This window comes from Theropithecus gelada, chromosome 11, assembly GCF_003255815.1.
Source record: "Theropithecus gelada isolate Dixy chromosome 11, Tgel_1.0, whole genome shotgun sequence".
In the NCBI taxonomy this organism is placed as follows: domain Eukaryota; kingdom Metazoa; phylum Chordata; class Mammalia; order Primates; family Cercopithecidae; genus Theropithecus; species Theropithecus gelada.
Window position 1 is genome coordinate 79,912,241 of NC_037679.1, and position 20,224 is coordinate 79,932,464.

The 20,224-nt window shown below is 45.4% G+C and overlaps 1 protein-coding gene across 1 annotated transcript in view; it reads right to left on the minus strand.

Annotated features, from left to right (window-relative positions):
- Positions 1-1,118: 1,118 nt before the first annotated feature.
- The window catches only part of SPPL3 (signal peptide peptidase like 3), a 143,678-nt gene continuing 124,572 nt past the window's right edge, over positions 1,119-20,224 (minus strand). Inside the window, exons 7-11 of the mRNA XM_025402490.1 lie at positions 6,783-6,889; positions 6,150-6,313; positions 5,226-5,425; positions 4,105-4,214; positions 1,119-2,955 (exon numbers count right to left, since the gene is read on the minus strand). Of these exons, the coding sequence (XP_025258275.1) occupies positions 2,884-2,955; positions 4,105-4,214; positions 5,226-5,425; positions 6,150-6,313; positions 6,783-6,889 (653 nt within the window). The 3' untranslated portion in view covers positions 1,119-2,883. The remainder of the gene's footprint in view (positions 2,956-4,104; positions 4,215-5,225; positions 5,426-6,149; positions 6,314-6,782; positions 6,890-20,224) is intronic.

Here is a 20,224-nt window from a genome sequence, read left to right on the forward strand (position 1 = left end):
CTTTGGACAGCCTTTACTGTCATATCTTCATTAGCTCAATCTAGAAAAAAGTTATTAAAAAGTGGGAGTTCTAATAACATAGTCTCTTTGTGAGGAAAAAGGACTTCAGATCAGTGAGGAAATTTCATAAACATGCCCACCTAATGCAGCAGACTTCAGGCAGCGGGGAGCACAGGGAGGCTGGAAGGGAAGTCCAATGTGTGCTTTAACTGCAGCCCACCCAGCCAACCTCCAACAAAAGGGCACGACTTCCAGAACTGGGAGGGATTCCAGTGTGTCTACTGTGGGGAACTCAAGACAAGCAGAGCATTTGCTGTTTCTCTGCCAGAGTTTTAAGGGCTTTGAAGATTAGGAACTGGAATCCAGGGTGCATTCACAGCTCTGTGTGGGTATTTCCCCCCCCAAACCTGCACAGAAGTGAGAATGACAAAATCATGATGTTCCTTCTGTCTGGAATTTTCTTATGAAAACAAAGACAGAAACATTAAAATCACCCACTGCCAGGATAACATTTTGCACCGTCGCCCAGGCTGGAGTGCCATGGCGTGATCTCTGCTCACTATAACCTCCGCCTTCCGAGTTCAAGCGATTCTCCTGCCTCAGCCTCCCAAAAAGCTGGGATTATAGGCGCCTGCCACCACACCTGGCTAATTTTTGTATTTTTAGTAGAGACGGGGTTTCACCATGTTGGCCAGGATGGTCTCGATCTCCTGACCTTGTGATTCGCCCTCCTCGGCCTCCCAAAGTGCTGGGATTACAGGCGTGAAGGATAACGTTATTTCTACCCATCACTGGCACTTGCCCTTAATGCGAGTCATTTTGGAGCCCCTCCCTGCCCCTGGGCTTGTTTAATTAGCTATTTGCATCCTTGATGGCTATGAAGGAAGGAAGGGAGAGTCCGCGAGTGGATTTTTAGTCTTCACCCAATGCAGAGGCAGTTTTGAGTTTTGTGGACAGCAGAAGCTTCGGTTCTTTGATGTATCTATGACTGGGCCAGAGGTGCAGGTGACCAGGTCTGGGGACAGAGAGGGACTTTCCATCAGTCTTCTAGAACAGGGAGGAGATGGCTGGGAGCTGTTTGGTACCAACAACCAAAGTGAAGATTATGTGACAAAGGCTACAAAGGAGTCATTTATTAAAAACAAAACCCCAGAAACCCCTCAGCAGGATTTGATGACAACAACAGAGGAATCCAACACCCTGAGTGCTTCAGGCTCTGTTGACAGCAGGATGGGTGCCCACTGTGAGCTCGATCCACAGTGACTTCAGGCCACAGTGACACAGCACACCAGTTCATTACACAGGTCAAGACAGAGGCAGCCACTGGGGTGGGGACCCCTGGGAAGAGGCTGGGACTCAGGGCCCTTCTCCAGCCTCTGTTGTCAGGCATCCTCATGCCAACTGCAGGCTTCTCTCTGCCTCTGAACAATGGGTGCCTTCTTACCAGGCAGGGGCTGCTTAGGTAAAGGCCAGCAGACCTAACACTAGTTACTCGCAGAACTCTAGGCTTGCAGCAGAGACCACAGCACAGGGCCAGGCTCTCAGGGCAGAACAGCTGGTTCTTTCCCCAGTTGCTGGAATTTAGGGCCCACCTCAGTGGGGCATTTGACATGTATCCCCAACACCCATCTGTCACCACAGGTAAACCAAGACTATAATCACAACAGCAAGGACAGGATCGTGTTGCTTTTTTCCTTTTTTTTTTTTTTTTTTTCTTAAAGGAGTGAGGCCATGGAAAATATACAGCACACCAATGAAACAAAATGTCAAAAAAAAAAATACAAAAAAATAGAAAATAGAAAAATGTATTTACAAGTAGTACATTACTATGATGAGAAAGCACAAAGACACCTGGCTGCTATAATACATGCATTGGCTTGAGAAGAAACTACGGAACACCCTGCAAGGGAGAAGCCTAGAAAAGAAAGAAAGGGCCGAAAGGTTTGAACTCTTCATCCCTAATTTGCTACACTGATCAAAACCAAGTTAGGTCTCCTAAAGTCCATGAGTCTATCAGCACAAATGCTATACTGGTTTGTAACTGCGGAGTCAGTCGTGAAGGGGAAGGACAGCAGCTTATCCATATACAAGGAAGCCACAGTAAACTGCTCGACATGCTCAAAACGACAGCAAGCCCCTGTCAGCTACACAGCGTGATCTTAGCAGGATTTCATTTCTGTTTATTCATATATATCTATGTGTGTGTATATATATATGTACGTATGTATAAAAACCGTGCCCTTGTTCACTGCCAACACAACATCTGGGTGGACATGAACTCATTACAACAAATTCTTATGTGGATGTTGTAAGAAGTCACTCAATGTCTGTGGATTTAATAAGTCACTTCACACCACAGAAAATATTTAATAAATCCAAAAAAAGGAAAGAAGAATATAACGACAGAAGAGCTTCTGTCTCAGTTCTCTGAAACTGAGTCCCCCATAGGAAACTGGTCCCAAAGTTCTCGAGGGGTCACTGAAGAAACTTCGGTTTGCTAATTTTTTCCATCCTTTTAGTGTTCAAAAGTTCTAGAAAGACTCCTCGCTGTTTTCAGTTTTTAAACAGTCAAATCTCCATCTCCCCCACAAGGTAACAGTCTGGTGCAGATCCATAAAAACGTGGGAGGAAGGAGCGCCGGGGAGAGGCCTGTCTCTTGGAAGGGGCCCCACCTCTACATCCGCAGGAAGAGAAGGAACCAAACAGGGCTCCAGCACCTCTCTCCTGCATACAAGCTCCCTTTAAATGCCAAATCCAGTCACACGGCAGTTCCTTAAACACAGGTACATTTTTCTGAGTACCAGGCCAGCTCTAAGAGGAAACAAACCATGAGTTGAGCGAAAAGGACTATGATGGCCATCTGGTCACTTTCTATGTGATCCATCATACTTCCAGGAATCGGGAGCTGCTGGACTTGGAGTGGAAAGGCTCAGACCACATCCGCCGGAGGTCGCCCTGAGAAACAAGGGACTTTCTAAGTTACAGATTTAAGCACAAGGCACATACAGCTGTCTTTTCTGATTCTTTAAAAAAAAAAATTCTTTTTTTTAAAGATATGAAGTCTTCCTATATTGGCCAGGCTGGTCTCAAACTCCTGGGCTCAGGCAACTCTCCTGCCTTGACCTTCCAAAGTGCTCGGATTACAGGCATGAGCCACTGCGCTTGGCCTCGTTCTGATTTTTTTTGGATGGGTTCTCGCTCTGTCACCTAGGCTGGAGTGCAGTGGTGAGATCTCAGCTCACTGCAACCTCCGACTCCTGGGTTCAAGCACTTCTCTTGCCTCAGCTTCCCAAGTAGTTGGGATTACAGGCGCTCACCACCATGCCTGGCTCATTTTTGTGTTTTTAGTAGAGACAGGGTTTTACCATGTTGGCCAGGCTAGTCCTGAACTCGTGACCTGCCTGCCTCAGCCTCCCAAAGTGCTGGGGTTACAGGCGTGAGCCACCATGTGCCCTGCCCCCTTTCTGATGCTTGATCTAAGATCAGATTGCTTCTGCGGAAAATCAAAGAGCATTTAAATCTTACCCATTCAAAAATAACCCACTATTTTTAGGAGGACTCCCTAGAAGGGGTGCTTTTAGGCTCCTTGAGCAAGAAAAGGGCTTTTAGCAACTCTCTAGAGGTCGTGAGTCAGGTGACCTGGGCAAGTAAGTTGACCTCTGTAACCTGCTTCCTCATCTGTAAAACGGGGGACAGACACCTGGGAAGTAACACGCTCTCTAATTCTGGTTTTATCATATGCTGCCTCAACACTATTCAATTTTAATTATTCCCAAACTTTAACGTAGCGTGAAGCTGTTAGGTGGCGGGAGGGCACTGCTTTGAACAGAAGCAGAAAGTTCCCTCAGCTGGGCTCTAGGGCTTTCAATTAGTTATTCCTCGCCCAGGTGGTGTAGTGGCCTAGCTCATGAGCATTTTCTGATAGTGGCTGCATGAATCTGGAAGCGTTTGCTAATGCCAGGGTAGCGCACACACACAAAATAGCAGAGATCAAAAGCTCACTCAGGGACTTAAGCAGAATCACCTCCAGCGAGGAGAGTGCAAACCCAGGCACGGGGCCAATCCAAGTTATTGCTTTCACAGGTTTATAACTGCTGCTCTCACCTTTAGATAGGCCATCGTGAGGAGTGGCAATAAGGTAAATGGCACCAAATAGAGAAGGGCGGGCTGGGCGGCCCGGTGAATGCGAGACGCCACAGTAGCAGTGAGCAGGCCTGTGAGGAGAGAGAAGCATCTGTGAGACAGGAGAGGGAACCCGTGTCACCTGGCTGCTGCTTGGCAAAGTCCTCCGACTGTACAGATCTAATGTGCTGTCGTCCATTCTGTGGTTGGGGTGTGAAATGCCCAGCTTGGGCAGCTGAAGAAATGTGGATCAGCATAGCTTTAAAAAACACCTACAACTCCAAGGACACATGACTGACCCAGGTCTAATTCCTTGCTCTGGTTCCTGGGTTCAAACCCTCCCTCCAGCCCCAAGTGTGCCTCTGTCTCCTGTGATGCTGGATTTGGGAGGCAGAAGACCTGGGTTCAAGTTTCAACTCTGCTACTCACAATAGCTAACATAACCACAGTTCAGACCTTCCACCTCTCCGAGCCTCAGCCTGCTCATCTGTCTAATGGGGATAATGCCACTTGCCTTGCCCCTCTGAGTTTGTGGTCTGAAATGAACCCATGTGAATGAACTGCTCTGGGACGAGGACAGTGCTGGGTTTGAGGAGGAGGCACGGAGTGCAAGAGACGCTCCTTTCCAGTCACTATGCAGGAGCAGTTGCATGTGCAGGCAGGTTACTATTTTTCCCAGCCCCATCACAACCATCTCCTGTCTGCCTACACGAGCTGGCTACAAAACTTAGCCTAGGTCAGAGTGGTAGAAATATAGAACTAATGAATGTAAGTATCTGTTGAATAAAGTAGGAAATAAATACAAATCATTCAACTCTAGAGGAAGATTTAAGCACAGACTAATCCACTGCACTGTGTGCTGTGTGTCCTTGGCTTTGAAGACTGACATGCTTTTCCTACAATATTCTTCAGATACACTGCTGGAGACGGAACTGGCCTGTACACAGAACACTTAGCATCTCACAGGCCAGGTTGTCTATTACAGCACTCGGAATTCCCGCTCTCCTTCCATCCAGTATCTGTAGCTAGAAGACCTGATTTAATTCCAAGGGTTGGAGGTCAGCCAGAGCGAGGATCATCTGCAGTCTGTCTGGTTCTCTTACCTACAAAGTATCCGATGAGGGTGCAGTGAAAGTAGGAGACCTTCTGCATGCGCCCGGAGATGTTGGCAGGTCCAGGGGCCCCACAGGAGTCCCCACTGGCTTGTTTTTTGTAGTTGTCATAGCGAAGGACAAAGCATAGTAGGAGACCAGGCATCACGATGTCTCCGATGCCCAACATGGAGAAGTGGCTGCCAGTGGAGCTGGAATGCAGTTTCACAGGTTAGCAACATCACACTCTACACAATCCAGTTTCTATTCCTTTTGTGCAAAGTTTGTTAGCTTTTTAAGGAGTCAAAGAGCTTATCAGTATGGTAGATGGAAATCTCTTCTGATGGAACATCAGTTTTAAGAGTGTAGAGAGAAAAAGCTGCAACAGTACTGGCACTAGGGGTCTTCACCTGGCCCCCCCGTGTTTCAGGAGAGCCCCTTGGAAGTGACTGCTGAAGTGATTTGCATAAGTGCTGCTTCCTCTAGAAATGTCAAACGATTCATCATTTGTGACACACTCACTGTTGAGACTTCAAATAAGCACTTGGCTACTATTACAGGTGGAAGATTAAAGCAGTACATTCATTCTGCCAAGATTATATTACCAGGAGCTGTATAATTCTACCATTAGAACCTATTTTTATAAATATCTTACAAATTAAAAGGATCCAGATTCTCCTAACTCCCTCCAGCCAACTCAAAACAGTGGAAACAGCAGTAAGGCATGGCTGTTTGCTGACATTAATCAATAATAAAAGGCAGCGCCTGGATCACTTAGTGGTCGTTCTTGGCAAGCCAAGAATCTCATCCTCTTCTGCAGCATGGAGATAATGACCCCAGGTTGGGATCAGAATGCTGATGACATAAGAGACTGACCAAGGCCGGGAACAGACAGGCACAGGAAGAGTGTGGTCCTGTCATAGCATGAGGTCCTACCTTGGGAAGACCAGTTTTCCAGGCAGAGACAGGCGAGGAACATCACGCCCAACATTGGGCCCCAGGTGGAGCTTCCGGGATAGAACGTCAAGGGGATTGTCAGCCGGCTGAGTGGCCACCTTCACCATGACGTTGCTATTGAAGATGTAGGCTGAGAAAAATACCTGCCGAGTTGGAGAGATGCCTTTAACAGAGGGAGCTGGAAGCAACCTGCTTTCAGCATCAGTCCTCCTTGCTCTTAAGAGCAGAGTCTCAGAATGCTGTGACTGCAATGCTTTCTTTGTATGATTTGAGAAAATCTTTGCTCTTCCTGTGTTCTTGCCAATTTCTGCACTCTCCACACCCAGAGATTACTCCGTGACAGGGTGGCCCTCACTGCAGCGAATCTTGTCAACCTGTTACCTCTTCTATCCTAGGAGTCACACACACACACACTACCTACTGTACAACAACTCAGCAAACAAAAGGATCAGACTGCACACCCATGAACAACTACAGTTAAGGACTCCGGAGAGGCAGTGATCAGCGGCCGGGCAAGCCCAACTTTGGATACTTCTAGTTAATAGTTTTCGGGAGTGAATGCTTCACTTCAACACAAAGAAGGGGAGGGGCTCCAAGGACATAAACGCTTACCCAAAATACATCATAGATTAGAAGCCCTGAGAGAAGCAAGCAGGAGACCTTGAGGCTCGGCAGGCGGACAAAGGCGATCATGGCGACACAGAGGCCCATGGCCAGTGCTGGGGAGGAGACAAGATACAGAAGATAGCAGTCAGTGTGGACTCCAGGCTCATCCTCTTTCCACAAGCTATGCCCCTTCACAGAGTTTGCAATTCCCTCAGAAATCAAGGCAGCCCTAAGCTCCAGCTTCAGAAACTTACATGCAATTTATGCAAAGCACCCATTTCTTCAGCCCATTTGGACTTGTGGAATTTGGGGTGATTGCCTTCCTCCTGCTAGACACAGTGCTTGGCTGTTGGAGACCCAGGAAACCAGTCCGAGACCTCCCAGCTCTCTTTTCCTGCCTTCCCTCCAATGTTGTGGATGTGTTGTTCTTGCTCCCTGCTTTAAAGTGAACTCACACCCTAGATAACAACCCCTCCCTTTCATTCACTTGGAGGCATCATCCCAGCAATTCATTAACTGCATTATAGAAAACCAGAGAATACAGTAAAGCAAAATAAAAAAATTACATTGCCACTTTTCAGAGATTACTACTGTTAAACATCTTCCTAGAATTTTTTTTTTTTTTTTTTGAGATGGAAAAATCACCCAGGCTGGAGTGTAATGGCACAATCTCGACTCACTGCAACCTCTGCCTCCCGAGTTCATGTTTGTATTTTTAGTAGAGACAGGGTTTCACCATGTTGCCCAGGCTGGTCTCGAATTCTTTTTTGTTTTGCTTTGTTTTGTTTTTTTGAGATGGAGTCTTGCTCTGTCACCCCAGCTGAAGTGCAGTGGTGCGATCTCGGCTCACTGCAAGCTCCGCCTCCCAGGTTCACGCCATTCTCCTGCCTCAGCCTCCTGAGTAGCTGGGACTACAGGTGCCCACCACCACACCTGGCTAATTTTTTTGTATTTTTAGTAGAGACGGGGTTTCACCATGTTAGCCAGGATGATCTCAATCTCCTGACCTTACGATCCGCCCACCTTGGCCTCCCAAAGTGCTGGGATTACAGGCGTGAGCCACCGCGCCCGGCTTGGTCTTGAATTCTTGACCTGTGGTTACCCAGGCCACCATTTACACCATTTGCAATCTTTTTTTTTTTTTTTTTTTTTTTTTGAGACAGGGTCTTGCTCTGTCACCCAGGCTGGAGTGCAGTCATACGATCTTGGCTCACTGCAGCCTCTGCTTCCTGGGCTCAAGCAATACTTAGCCTCCTGAGTAGCTGGGACCACCAGCACATGCCACCACACCCGGCAAATTTTTGTATTTTTTGTAGAGATGAGGTCTTGCTATGTGGCCCAGGCTAATCTCAAGCAATAATCTTACCCTGGTCTCCCGAAGTGCTGGGATGACAGGCATGAGCCACCACGCCCACCCTATGGTCCTTTTTTTAATGACTTGCTGAAAGTGGAGTCATCTGGAATTTTCTGGTGCTTCCCTATTGGGGTGGTTGGCTTTTCCTCTATCCCATATATTTCCCATAAATTAGATGTTATCATCTGAGCTCTTGATCACTTCCAGCAGGGCTTTCATCCCTGCTACTCCACTGACACTGCTCCTGGGGGCTTGCCAAGCATCCCCTCATTGCTAGCCATAGTAATCGACTTCTGTTCTCCTCTTACCCGACCTTTGGGCAGCAACCTGCCCAGCTGATGGCTCCCTCCTCCTCCCTTGGTTCTCAGGACAATGTGCCCTCCTGTTCCTCCCCTCTCACTGGCCACTCCTTTTCAGGCTTCTCTGTAGCTCCTCCTCAATTCCCAGAATTCCATGGTCCTTTCCTCAGATCTTTTCCTCTCTCAGTGATCTCGTCCAATCTCAAGGCTCTTGAGACTATATGTCATCAACTCACACATTTTTATTTCCAGCCTGAATCTCTTCTTGGAGCTCAAGACTCATACATCCTATGGCCTAAGAGAGATATATACTTGGCTGTCCAATTGGCTTTTCAAATCTAACATGTCCAAACTCAGCTCTTAACAGTGTAGTCTTCCGTCTCCAAGCATTTACTCTTTGCTTCCAATTGTGCAGATAGAAATCTGTGATGTTGTTTTTGACCTCTCTTTCTTTTACACCCTGCCTGGCATAAGCCGCCAGCCTCTCCTGGCGTGCATTGCTGCAATGACCTTCTGCCTGGCCTCTCTGCCTCCAACTTAACCCCTGACAAGTCTCTTCATCACAGGGCAGACAGAAGCAGCTTCTTAAACCGTAAGACAGGTTTTGTGGGTCCCCTGGCTCAAAACTCTTAACTTCCCACAGAGTAGAAGCCACAGCCTTCACACTGGCTGACAAGGTCCTGCTGTGACTGTGACCCTTCAGGTCACCTCCTGCTACTTCCTGTGCCAGCCACAACAGCCTCCTCACTCTGCCCCCCATGCCGCCGCTTCAGTGCTCTGCATTTACTGTGCCCTCTGCCTGGAACAATCTCCTCCCAGAACCCAGCTGGCTCCCCTCCTCGTCTTTCCCAGTTCTTCACTCGAGTACTAGCTTCTCAATGACAGGTGGACTTTCTTACAATTATATTTAAGATTATTACACTTCCTGCCCTTGCCTTATTTTTCTTTTCATCTCTCAACATGTGATATACAAAATTTCTTTTTTTTTTTTTAAAAAACATTCTCACTCCCCTCAACTCCAGTGAAGGTTCCCCGAGAGCATGGCTCACTGCTCACCCCTGTAGTCTAGGCCGGGGCCTGGCAGGTGCAGGGTCTCTCCCTTCCTTCAGCTCTCTTCCTCCACTGTTCTGCAAACACAGGTTGGATGAGGACACAGAGCTGTTGAGGAATTCTTCATGGGGTCTTGTGGTGGGATGACTGTCAAACTCTCTGGCCAGGGAGGACACTCTCCACCGTATAGCCCGAGCCCTCAACACGCATTCCTGTGGCTCTGTTTTCTAGCCAGTTCAACACAATTCCCCCCTCTCCACACATACTGTGTTTTTTCACACTCTAGACAGAAGGTCCTCCCCTGGCTCCTTCATCTGGAAAATCCATCCTCATTCTTAAAGAGCCACGTCAGGAGCCCTTTCTCAGAGTCTTTCCTGATCCAACCAGTCAGTTGCTGCTGCTTTTTTGTTTTTTTTTGAGATGGAGCTTTGCTCTTATTGCCCAGGTGCAGTACAATGGCGCAATCTCAGCTTACTGCAGCTTCCACCTCCTGGGATCAAGTGATTCTCCTGCCTCAGCTGGGATTACAGGCGTATGCCACCACGCCCAGCTAATTTTTGCATTTTTAGTAGAGATGGGGTTTTACCATGTTGGTCAGGCTGGTCTGAAACTCCTGACCTCAGGTGATCCACCTGCCCCGGCCTCCCAAAGTGCTGGAATTACAGGCATGAGCCACCATACCCGGCCCAGTTGCTTCTTCTAGGTGATGTGCCATAGAACGTTGAATGTGTCTCAACTCACTCGTCCATTCTATGACCGTGTGAATATTTATACACTGGTGAGTTTATTTCCTATGCTAACTGACCACATGCTCCTCGGAAACAGAAACCATGTCTGATTCTTTCTGTGGATTCCTAGCACTTGACAGAGTAGACATTCAATAAATACTTGCTGAATGAATGCAAAACTGTTCTATTAACTTCAAATTTCCACTTATTCTAAGGAAAGTAAAAAGCCACACGAGCAGATATATTTCATTTTCATAGAACTGGTGGTAAACTGTCAATATATGTAATCAAGTGGGTAAATACAGCAGCTTGGCAGACTCTGGACACATCAACTAAATTACTATATCATGGGTTCCTACTGTGTGGACGGTGCTATCTAAACACAGAGGAGAAAAAGCTGCTTCATCCCTTCAACTCAGAATCTGAGTTGGAAACACAGTAGTCAACCCAGGAAGAGCAAACTATGTATCTTCATCTCCACTGTCATCACTGTTATCAAGCCCTCACTGAGCTACAGGGTGAGCTGCAGTGTGAGCTCTGGAGAGAAGGGGTCAAGACCTAATTCCTGACTTTATAATCATATAGGATGTTTATTATACTAGGGTCTCCTTTAATTTTAAATACATTCATAAAACACAACCCGGTAAAATGTATACAAATGCATGTCATTTGAAATGAACCCAATGAAATGTATTAGTCAGTGAGGCTTGACAAAGCTCAGAGCATTCAGAGCTGCAAAGGGATGACTGAAGCATGATGTTTAGGGCACTGAGAGACGTACCCAGAGCCCCTGCTCTAATCAACTCACACGCATATCTGAAAGGACAGGCCCTCCCATGGTCATCATCTTCAGGAAACAAAGATTTGGTTGTGTCATGAGTCAATCAACAGGACATTTTCAGGGAGCAGCTCAGAAGGCTGGAGGAACAACAGCAGTCAGCAGTAGGTGGGAAGCGCATCGGGCCAGAGCATAGGTGAAACACAGGTTTGTGTATAGATACTGGCTAGGGTGATCTGTTCATGGACTTACAGGTGAATACATGGAATGCAAGGCATCAGGGGCACGAAGAAAGTAACAGAAGGCCTAGGATGGGCAGATGAGAGACAGGAGTCTGTGGGGAGTGAGGGTCAGAGGACTGAATGATGCAGCTCACCAGTAACCAAAGGAGGGGCGGGCAAACAGACTGGACAGAGAAGCAAGAGGCCAGGCTCCTCGGGGTAAGTTTATTTGCCTCTGTGACACATGCAGACGACCTGTCCCTTCCTGACCTTTTTTCTTTTTTTGGAGATGGGAGTCTCGCTCTGTCGCCCAGGCTGGACTGCAGTGGCACGATCTTGGCTCACTGCAACCTGTGCCTCCCAGGTTCAAGCAATTCTGTCTCAGCCTCCCAAGTAGCTGGGAATACCGGGGCCCGCCACCACGCCCAACAAATTTTTGTATTTTTAGTAGAGATGGGGTTTCATCATATTGGTCAGGCTGGTCCTGAACTACTGACTTCAGGTGATCCGCCTGCCTCAGCCTCCCAAAGTGCTGGGATTATAGGCATGGACCACCGCATCTGGCCCATCCTGGCCTTTTCTACTCAATTTACCATAGAATCACTTCATCCTAACAGCGCAGGAGCCACTTGCTGCTTTGTCATTGAACTCATGCTAATCCTCCTCTACCTGGGTCTAAACTAAATATGGAACAGACTGCTCAGTGAGACTGCCCAGTGACTGGGTTTTCCATGACTCTAGATAGTGTCATTCTATCCTAACCTTCCAAATAAGAAAGTCTGGGTTCATCTTCAACACATCACAGTCTCTCATCATGCACATGAAATCTGCAGCCATTCTGGCCATTCTGAGGTGTTACCCTTTACTGTTACTGCAGACCTTGCTCACAACTCCGCCTACTTCCTACTTTGCTGTGTCTCCTTACCCTCCCTCCCTCTTACTCTTTCCCATGTACTGTTCACTGCCACTGTCAAACATCTGTTCACATAATTTCCTGCCTTCAGGTCACCAGGTTCCCTTCTCTGTGACGAATCAAGTCTAATTATAAAGTGCATAAACTCAGGAGGCACAACCTCCACAGAACGGAGCTGAGCACCACGCTGGCTCTGCCTTGGCATCTGTCTGAATGGGTTCCTCCTATTCCTCAGCCTATCCCTTCTCTCCATCTGTGTTAAGTTGAACACCCTCTTTCTAATTAGACCATCTAGGTCCTCCTCACTCTAGTCGAAGTTCCGTATATGAAGACGCAGAAGGCATCCCTTTGTCTCAGAGAAAGAAGGCTCTTAGAGGTACGTGGAATTAATACCACTCTGACCAGCGAATACTGCCACAAGCGATGTCATATTCCCAGAACATGTTCTCAATCAGTCATCTAGTTTGCCTGCCTTTCATTCTGTCATTCAAGTAACCCTTAAAAAATCTTACCTTCTCCTCAGAGCTTTTCAAAGTTAAAGTGAAGGGAGGTGCTCTCTTTCCCTTGTGGCTTTAGACACTCCTGAGACTCTCTTATAGGTTCACCAACATGCTTAACTTTTGGTTAAATGCATATTAACCGAAAGTGTTGGGGGAAGTAAATGATTAATTTTAGCCATTTAGCTACAGTTATTTTCAGTTTATCACTGATATCTCTGTATCACACCGTCTTCTACAACCAGTGGGCCAGGGACAAAGACAGTGAGACCAAACGGAGCTCAAATGTTCTCTACGAGAATGACATAACCTGCAAGGTTTCTAAGCAGTGCTCCCGTTCTCGATACAGGCTCTCTAGATATCTATGCCCTGTGTGGACTCAGCGCACCAAGAGTGTACCATTTTATTTATTTATTTATTTATTTAGAGACAGAGTCTCTGTTGCCCAGGCTGGAGTGCAGTGGTGCAATCTCAGCTCACTGCAACCCCTGCCTTCCAGGTTCAAGTGATTCTCCTGCCTCAGCCTCCCGAGTAGCTGGGACTACAGGCGCATGCCACCGTGCCCTGGTTAATTTTTGTATTTTTACTACAGATGGGGTTGCACCGTGTTGGCCAGGCTGGTCTCCAACTCCTGACCTCAGGTGATCTGCCTGCCTCAGCCTCCCAAAGAGCTGGGATTACAGGCGTGAGCCACCGCCTGTGTAGCATTTTAAAACAAAATATCAATTGTTAGATTTCTGGCCCTAAACATGTTCTAATCATAGGTTAGCAGCAACTGCTATAAAACGAGGGGACTGAATCAGACATCTGTCAAGACTCTGTTAGTCCCTGACCCTAGGCAGCGGATAGACTGTAATTCAGGTTCTATGATCCTTGATCACTAGGGGTGCGTGCTCAATATTCATCAGCTTTTAGCTCACATGCCATCACCCATAGGTCGAACTCTTTCAAGTCTTCCCAAATCTGAAAGGTTAATTTGCCAGATGAAACTGAGAGTAGACAAAACAGCCCTGGACTTAAGTTCGGGAAAATCCTGAAGTCCATTCTTAATGTTAATACTTCTTAGTGTAGCCCTGAAAATAATTTATCATCCTGTTTTCACTCTAAATTAACTTCAAAGAACAGACTTTAATTAAGAAACACTAATTTAAAAAAACCTAGCCACCAAATATCATATCACTGCTTACAAGATGATTTCAGATTCTGCAGAAGTCTGAAAGATAATATTCATGGCAGAGAGCAACACATTTCAGTGTATTACACAGTATAGCTAGAAAGCTAGACTACTGTGACAGCAGAAAACAAGTCAAACACAAGAAACAAATGAAAAGCTCAAAGGCTCTCTTTGAGAAAAAATTCCATCCTTGGTCACAAGGGCGGTTCAACCAGTGCAAACTGGGAGGAAGAAGAGATCCGTGGATAATACTGGGAAACTGCAGTAATGATAGAAAACATGGTAAAATTCTAATTAGGGTTTAGGGGAGCCTCACTGAACACTCAGCAAAACGTTTCAACTATGAAGTGAATTTTCCAATGGAAATGTACTTCTGATAGTGGCCACTGGGAACAAAAAGTTTGTCCTTTATGGCCAATTTTCTATCAACTGTACAGTCTAGAGGAAGAGACTCGCATAGTAAAACAGACCCTTTACTATGTCTTACAGAGGTGCTCACCCCATTCCTCCCTTAGTGAGTCTGATAAACCTGTCCCAGACCTGTCTGCAGAAGAACAATGAAGAAAATTCTCCCGACTTGCTCTAAAGTGTGTGTTTCCAATGGCTGTGAAAAGAATGTCACTTTCCACCAAGCTAAACTTTTTTTTTGGTAACATACTATTAGTAAACAGGCATTTTTTCCTGTTCTCTGCAATGCTAAGGTAGGCCAGAGCTGAGGGTACAAAGACCACACTGCTTATTGTTTGAGAGACAGCTCATCTTTTTTGGGTCAGCAGCTTAGGAAGCACTTTAAACCCTCAGCAAAACATGTAAATAGTATCATGTGTGTCTGGACACAAGAATAAAGAGATTCAAGAAAGGAGAGCCATCAAAAAGTTAGCAGTGGGATTACCGAGAAACTCAGACCACATGGCAGACTGAGACTTCAAGGCAGTTAAAATATCATTTGTCATAATATGGGCTTTGCGTCTGCTAGCATTGAGACTAATCATCCTGCTTAGGTGATTACTGCTTTACATTACTTTAAACCAGCAGCATCTGGTGCTTTCAGCATCTCATTCCACATTTGTTTAGGTGGATTTAAGTGCATCGTTACGGGGGTGGTCTCTCAATCTGTCATTTAAAGACACCATCATAAAACAGTTCCTCTTGGGAATATGTGGTTCACAGTCATCCAAACAGCCAACTTACATGCACTGAAAAAATGTGGTTTAGATTCTAACCAACTAACCGGAATTTCTAAATAGTTACTGTTCAGACGTAACAGTAAGAGAGACATCTGCCTGTTTCCTCATCAGGAAGCCACTGGACTAGGTAAGATTTAAGGGATATAATCATAAAAGATATGAGATTGATTTGGACTAAAATTTATTCTCTGTGCTCCAATAATTATCATGATCTAGATTCCTTAATATTGTATAATATATATATATATATATTTTTTTTTTTTTTTGAGGCAGAGTCTCACTCTCTTGCCCAGGCTGGAGTGCAGTGGCCAGATCTCAGCTCACTGCAAGCTCCGCCTCCCGGGTTTATGCCATTCTCCTGCCTCAGCCTCCCGAGTAGCTGGGACTACAGGCGCCCGCCACCTCGCCCGGCTGGTTTTTTGTATTTTTTTAGTAGAGACGGGGTTTCACCGTGTTAGCCAGGATGGTCTCGATCTCCTGACCTCGTGATCCGCCCGTCTCGGCCTCCCAAAGTGCTGGGATTACAGGCTTGAGCCACCGCAGCCGGCTTGTATAATATATTTTTAAAAGATTAGGTTTTACTAAAGTTTTTCAGAATCCCCTTCATGCTCAGTTTATACATGAATCACTTCTTCCCTACTTTAAATTAACAAATCATTGTTTGCAGAATTCAACAAGTACTACTCTCAGGAAAAGTCTAATGCTCACAGCTGTCACTTTATCACTCTTAATAATAACTAGTCCTTATAGAATCAGCACTTAGCCAGCCTTTTACCATAAGCTTGGCAAGCAACTTGTTGTATTACTTTGAATGTAATTTCATCAACTTCCAGAAGCACTGAAGTATCGTAAATCACAATAAATAAATCACAAGCTACTGAAACCACTAATTAATACTTGATTTGGGAAATCAGGTTTGATAGCCACTTAAAAATTGTAGCCATTGCACTTCAGACTGCTTATATGCATAGTGGGTTCTCTAGTACTGAAGCAAACAATCACAGCACATGTTTATATAAGGGAATACAAGATGCTAAACAAACGACCAAACCTGTCAAAATCAGCAAAAGTGAATTACTACACAGACGGGCATGGATGATTTTGACTTTGCCTTCCCTGTCTGTGTCATCAAAGGTCTGTATAGTCTAGAGGGTAACTTGGTCTGCAAACTCAAGGAACTGTTTTAATAGCTTGGTATATGGTAGACACTCAAAAAAAAGCACTGAATAACTACTATGAAAATAGATTTACATATTTATAAAAAACAAAAATATATTTAACATTTTATTTCTAAAACGACTGAACAGTAAATTTTTTTTTTTTTTTTTTTTTTAGATGGAGTCTTACTCCGTCGCCCAGGCTGGAGTGCAGTGGTGTGATCTCGGCCGACTGCAACCTCCACCTCCTGGGTTGAAGTGATTCTCCTGTCTCACCGTTCCGAGTAGCTGGAATTACAGGTGCACAATACCATGCCTGGCTAATTTTTGAACTTTTAGTAGAGACGGGGTTTCACCATGTTGGCCAGGCTGGTCTCGAACTCCTGACCTCAGGTGATGTGCCCACCTTGGCCTCCCAAAGTGCTGGGATTACAGGCATGAGCCACCGCATCCGGCCTGAACAGTAACATTGACAGTTTCTCTTTAGATGTAGCAGTTCTACGAAAGTTCCCACATGTGTTGACAGAGTCACCACCATGCTCAGCATAGAGAATGGTCACATCATCCACCAAAACCCATGTGTTTTTTCTTTATAGTCACCCCACTCCTCCACACAAACCCTGCCAACCACTGAGCTGTTCTCCATCACTATAATCTTGTCTGTTTGAACAAATGTATTTTAAAATTGTAAGTATAACTTATATTTGTATGTTTTACAATTTGCAATACCATTGCTAGTTTGTTTCCACAGAATACTGTTTCTTATGGCATTTTACTAACTTGACACACAGACATTTCAAATCATTGTACTGGTCAAAGTCACTTACGAGGAAAAAAATTCCTAGGTGCAGAAGGACAAGTTTTTTGTTTTCCTTAAAGTTTAAAATTTCTTTCTTATTAAGATGATTCTGATTCTGGATCCAGAAAAAAAAAAAAGTTGACAATCCTTTTTGTCAAATTCTAGCCAAATTGACCATTAACAGAACATCCTTGGTTTTGAGATAATTCATATATTTGATGCAAATATCTTCTAAAAAAAAATCCAAACAATTACTTGAGCCCAGGAGCTTGAGGTCACAGTGAGTTAGGATCATGTCACCATATTGCAGCCTGGACAAAAGAGCAAGAACCTTTCTCTAAAACAAATTAAAAATAAAAACCCCAAACAATGGACCAAATACTATGCAGCAAACTTAACATCAGTCATACCAAGTATATATAGCCTATAAGATCAGTACTTAGCTACTCTGAACTTGAGGCAGTGACAGTAAGCATCACTCTGGGTGGCTCTGGGCTCAGACAATGATGAACATCAACCCCATTATCTCTGAGCCAGCACAGCCCCAGAGCTGCAGGGAAACACTGCCTAGTGGAGTGCAGAGGAGCCTCCCAGACCTAGCACTGGTTCCGAAGAGCTTTGTCTCCAAAGTCCGGAGTAGCTTTATGGTTATTTGGAGTAGGTAACAGGAATAGATGCAATCCACACCTGTACCCCAGATTTTCAAATTCTTCCCTTAAAAAGTCTTCAGAATTACGAGTAGTATAAAATTGACTGTCTTTATATTTTAACCTTCTTCCCTTTGGAACCACCAAAAGAAAGGAAAAGGGGACAGTTTACAATCCCTTTTAAAGGATTTTACTTTGTGGGGCAGAGCAGTAAGATAAAAATTTTCTGAGATTATGAAAGTGAACTGTGGAAATGTAAGGAATGTATATAAAGGAAGTGGAGGCTGGGTGCAGTGGGCTCACGCCTGTAATCCCAGCACCTTGGAAGGCTGAGGCGGGTGGATCACCTGAGCTCAGGAGTTCAAGACCAGCCTGGCCAACATGGCAAAACCTCGTCTCTACTAAAAATACAAAAAAAAAAAAAAAAAAAGTTAGCAAGGTGTGGTGGCGGGCACCTATAATCCCAGCTACTCAGGAGGCTGAGGCAGGAGAATCACTTGAACCCAGGAGGCAGAGGTTGCAGTAAGCCGAGATCACACCAGTGCACTCCCGCCTGGGCAACAGAGAGAGACTCCATCTCAAAAAAGAAAAAAGGTGGAAACAGAATGATACGGTTTAAAAGAAAAGTTTAAGAACATCTCAAGGGGCTGGGCCTCGGGGCTCATGCTTGTAATCCCAGTGCTTTGTAGAGATGAAGTCTCACTATATTGCCCAGGCTGGTCTTTTAACTCCTGGCCTCAAGCGATCCTGCCATCTGGCCTCTCAAAGTGCGGGGATCACAGGCTTGAGCCAATGCACTGGCCCAATCCCAGCACTTTGGGAGGACTGCTTTAGGCCAGGAGTTCAAGACCAGCCTGGGTAACATAGTGAGACCCATCTTTATAAAATAATAATAAAAAAATGGGCTGGGTATGGTGGCTTGTGCCTGGAGTCTCACCTACGTGAGAGGCAGAGGTGTGAGAACTGCTTGAGCTCAAGAGTTGGGTAAGCACTGACCATGCACTGCGCTCCAGCCTGAGCAGCAGAGTAAGGTCCTGTCTCAAAACCAAACCAAACCAAACAAAAAGCTGGGGGAGGCCAGGCACAGTGGGCTCATGCCTGTGTACGTTGGGAGGTCGAGGTGGGAGGATCTCCTGGGTCCAGGAGTTCAAGACCAGCCTGGGCAACATGAGACCCCCGTCTCTATTTAAAAAAAAAAAAAAAAAAAAGGCTGGGTGTGGTGGCTCATGCCTGTAATCCCAGCACTTTGGGAGGCTGAGGCAGGTGGATCACCTGAGGTCAGGGACTCGAGACCAGCTTGACCAACACGGTGAAAACCCAACTCTACTAAAAAATACAAAAACTAAAAACTAAAAACTAAAAAAAAAAAAAAAAAAATAGCTGGGCGTGGTAGCATGTGCCTGCAATCCCAGCTACTTGGGAGGCTGAGGCAGGAGAATCGCTTGAATCCAGGAGACGAAGGTTGCAGCGAGCCAAGATCACACCATTGCACTCCAGCTTGGGCAACAAAGCGAAACTCCCTGCCCAAAAAAAACGTTTTAAGGGAAAGACTAGGAAAATTATGGGTGATTTTCAGAAACAGCCTCCAAGATGCTTTGGTGGTAAGTATGAATTCTACATAACGGGTCTGTGGCTGGGATGAGCCACTTCTCTGAACCTTTGTTTACTCCTTTGAAGTGGGAACAAACAGCAGTACCTACTTCAAAGAGTTGTTCTGAGGATTAAAAGAGATAATCCATGTAAAACACCTAGCAGACTGTCTAATCCATAAAAGGCACTTAATTCATCCGAGGTCTTACTGTCATTATTATTTCATCCTTATCATCAACGAAGAGAAATTCTCATATGCTACAGGTTGGAGCATAACTACTATAGCCTATCTGAAACGCAGTATAATAATTAGGTATAGATTTTTTAAATGCAAGAATTCTGTTCCAGGAATTTCATGTCTAGGTATTCATCCTTAATACTCTGGAGTTAATAAAAAGGATATGATATACTTTTATGTAATGATATAAATACATATCTATATCATTACATAAAAGTATGATGTATATATCATGTACATAACGCAGATTATATATAGTATATGTAATATAACGTGATATATATAGAGCATAATATGATACATTGTATTAAATCTAATCCCATTTCCTTACTATTCCTTTTTTTTTTTTTTTTTGAGATGGAGTCTCGCTCTGTCACCCAGGCTGGAGTGCAGTGGTGCGATTTTGGCTCTGCCTCCCGGGTTCATGCCATTCTCCTGCCTCAGGCTCCCAAGGAGCTGAGACTACAGGCACCCGCCACCACGCCTGGCTAATTTTTTGTATTTTTAGTAGAGACGGGGTCTCATCATGTTAACCAGGATGGTCTCGATCTCCTGACCTCATGATCCACCTGCCTCAGCCTCCCAAAGTGCTGGGAATACCGGCATGAGCCACTGGGCCCAGCCCTTACTGTTACTTTTTAAAGAGACAGGGTCTCACTCTGTTGCTGAGCCCGGAGTGCAGTAGCATGATCATAGCTCACTGTAATCTTGAACTCCTGGGCTCAAGGGATCCTCCCACCTCAGCCTCCCAAGTAGCTGGGACTATAGGTGCACCATGCCCAGAAGATTTTTATTTTTGTAGAAATGGGATCCTGC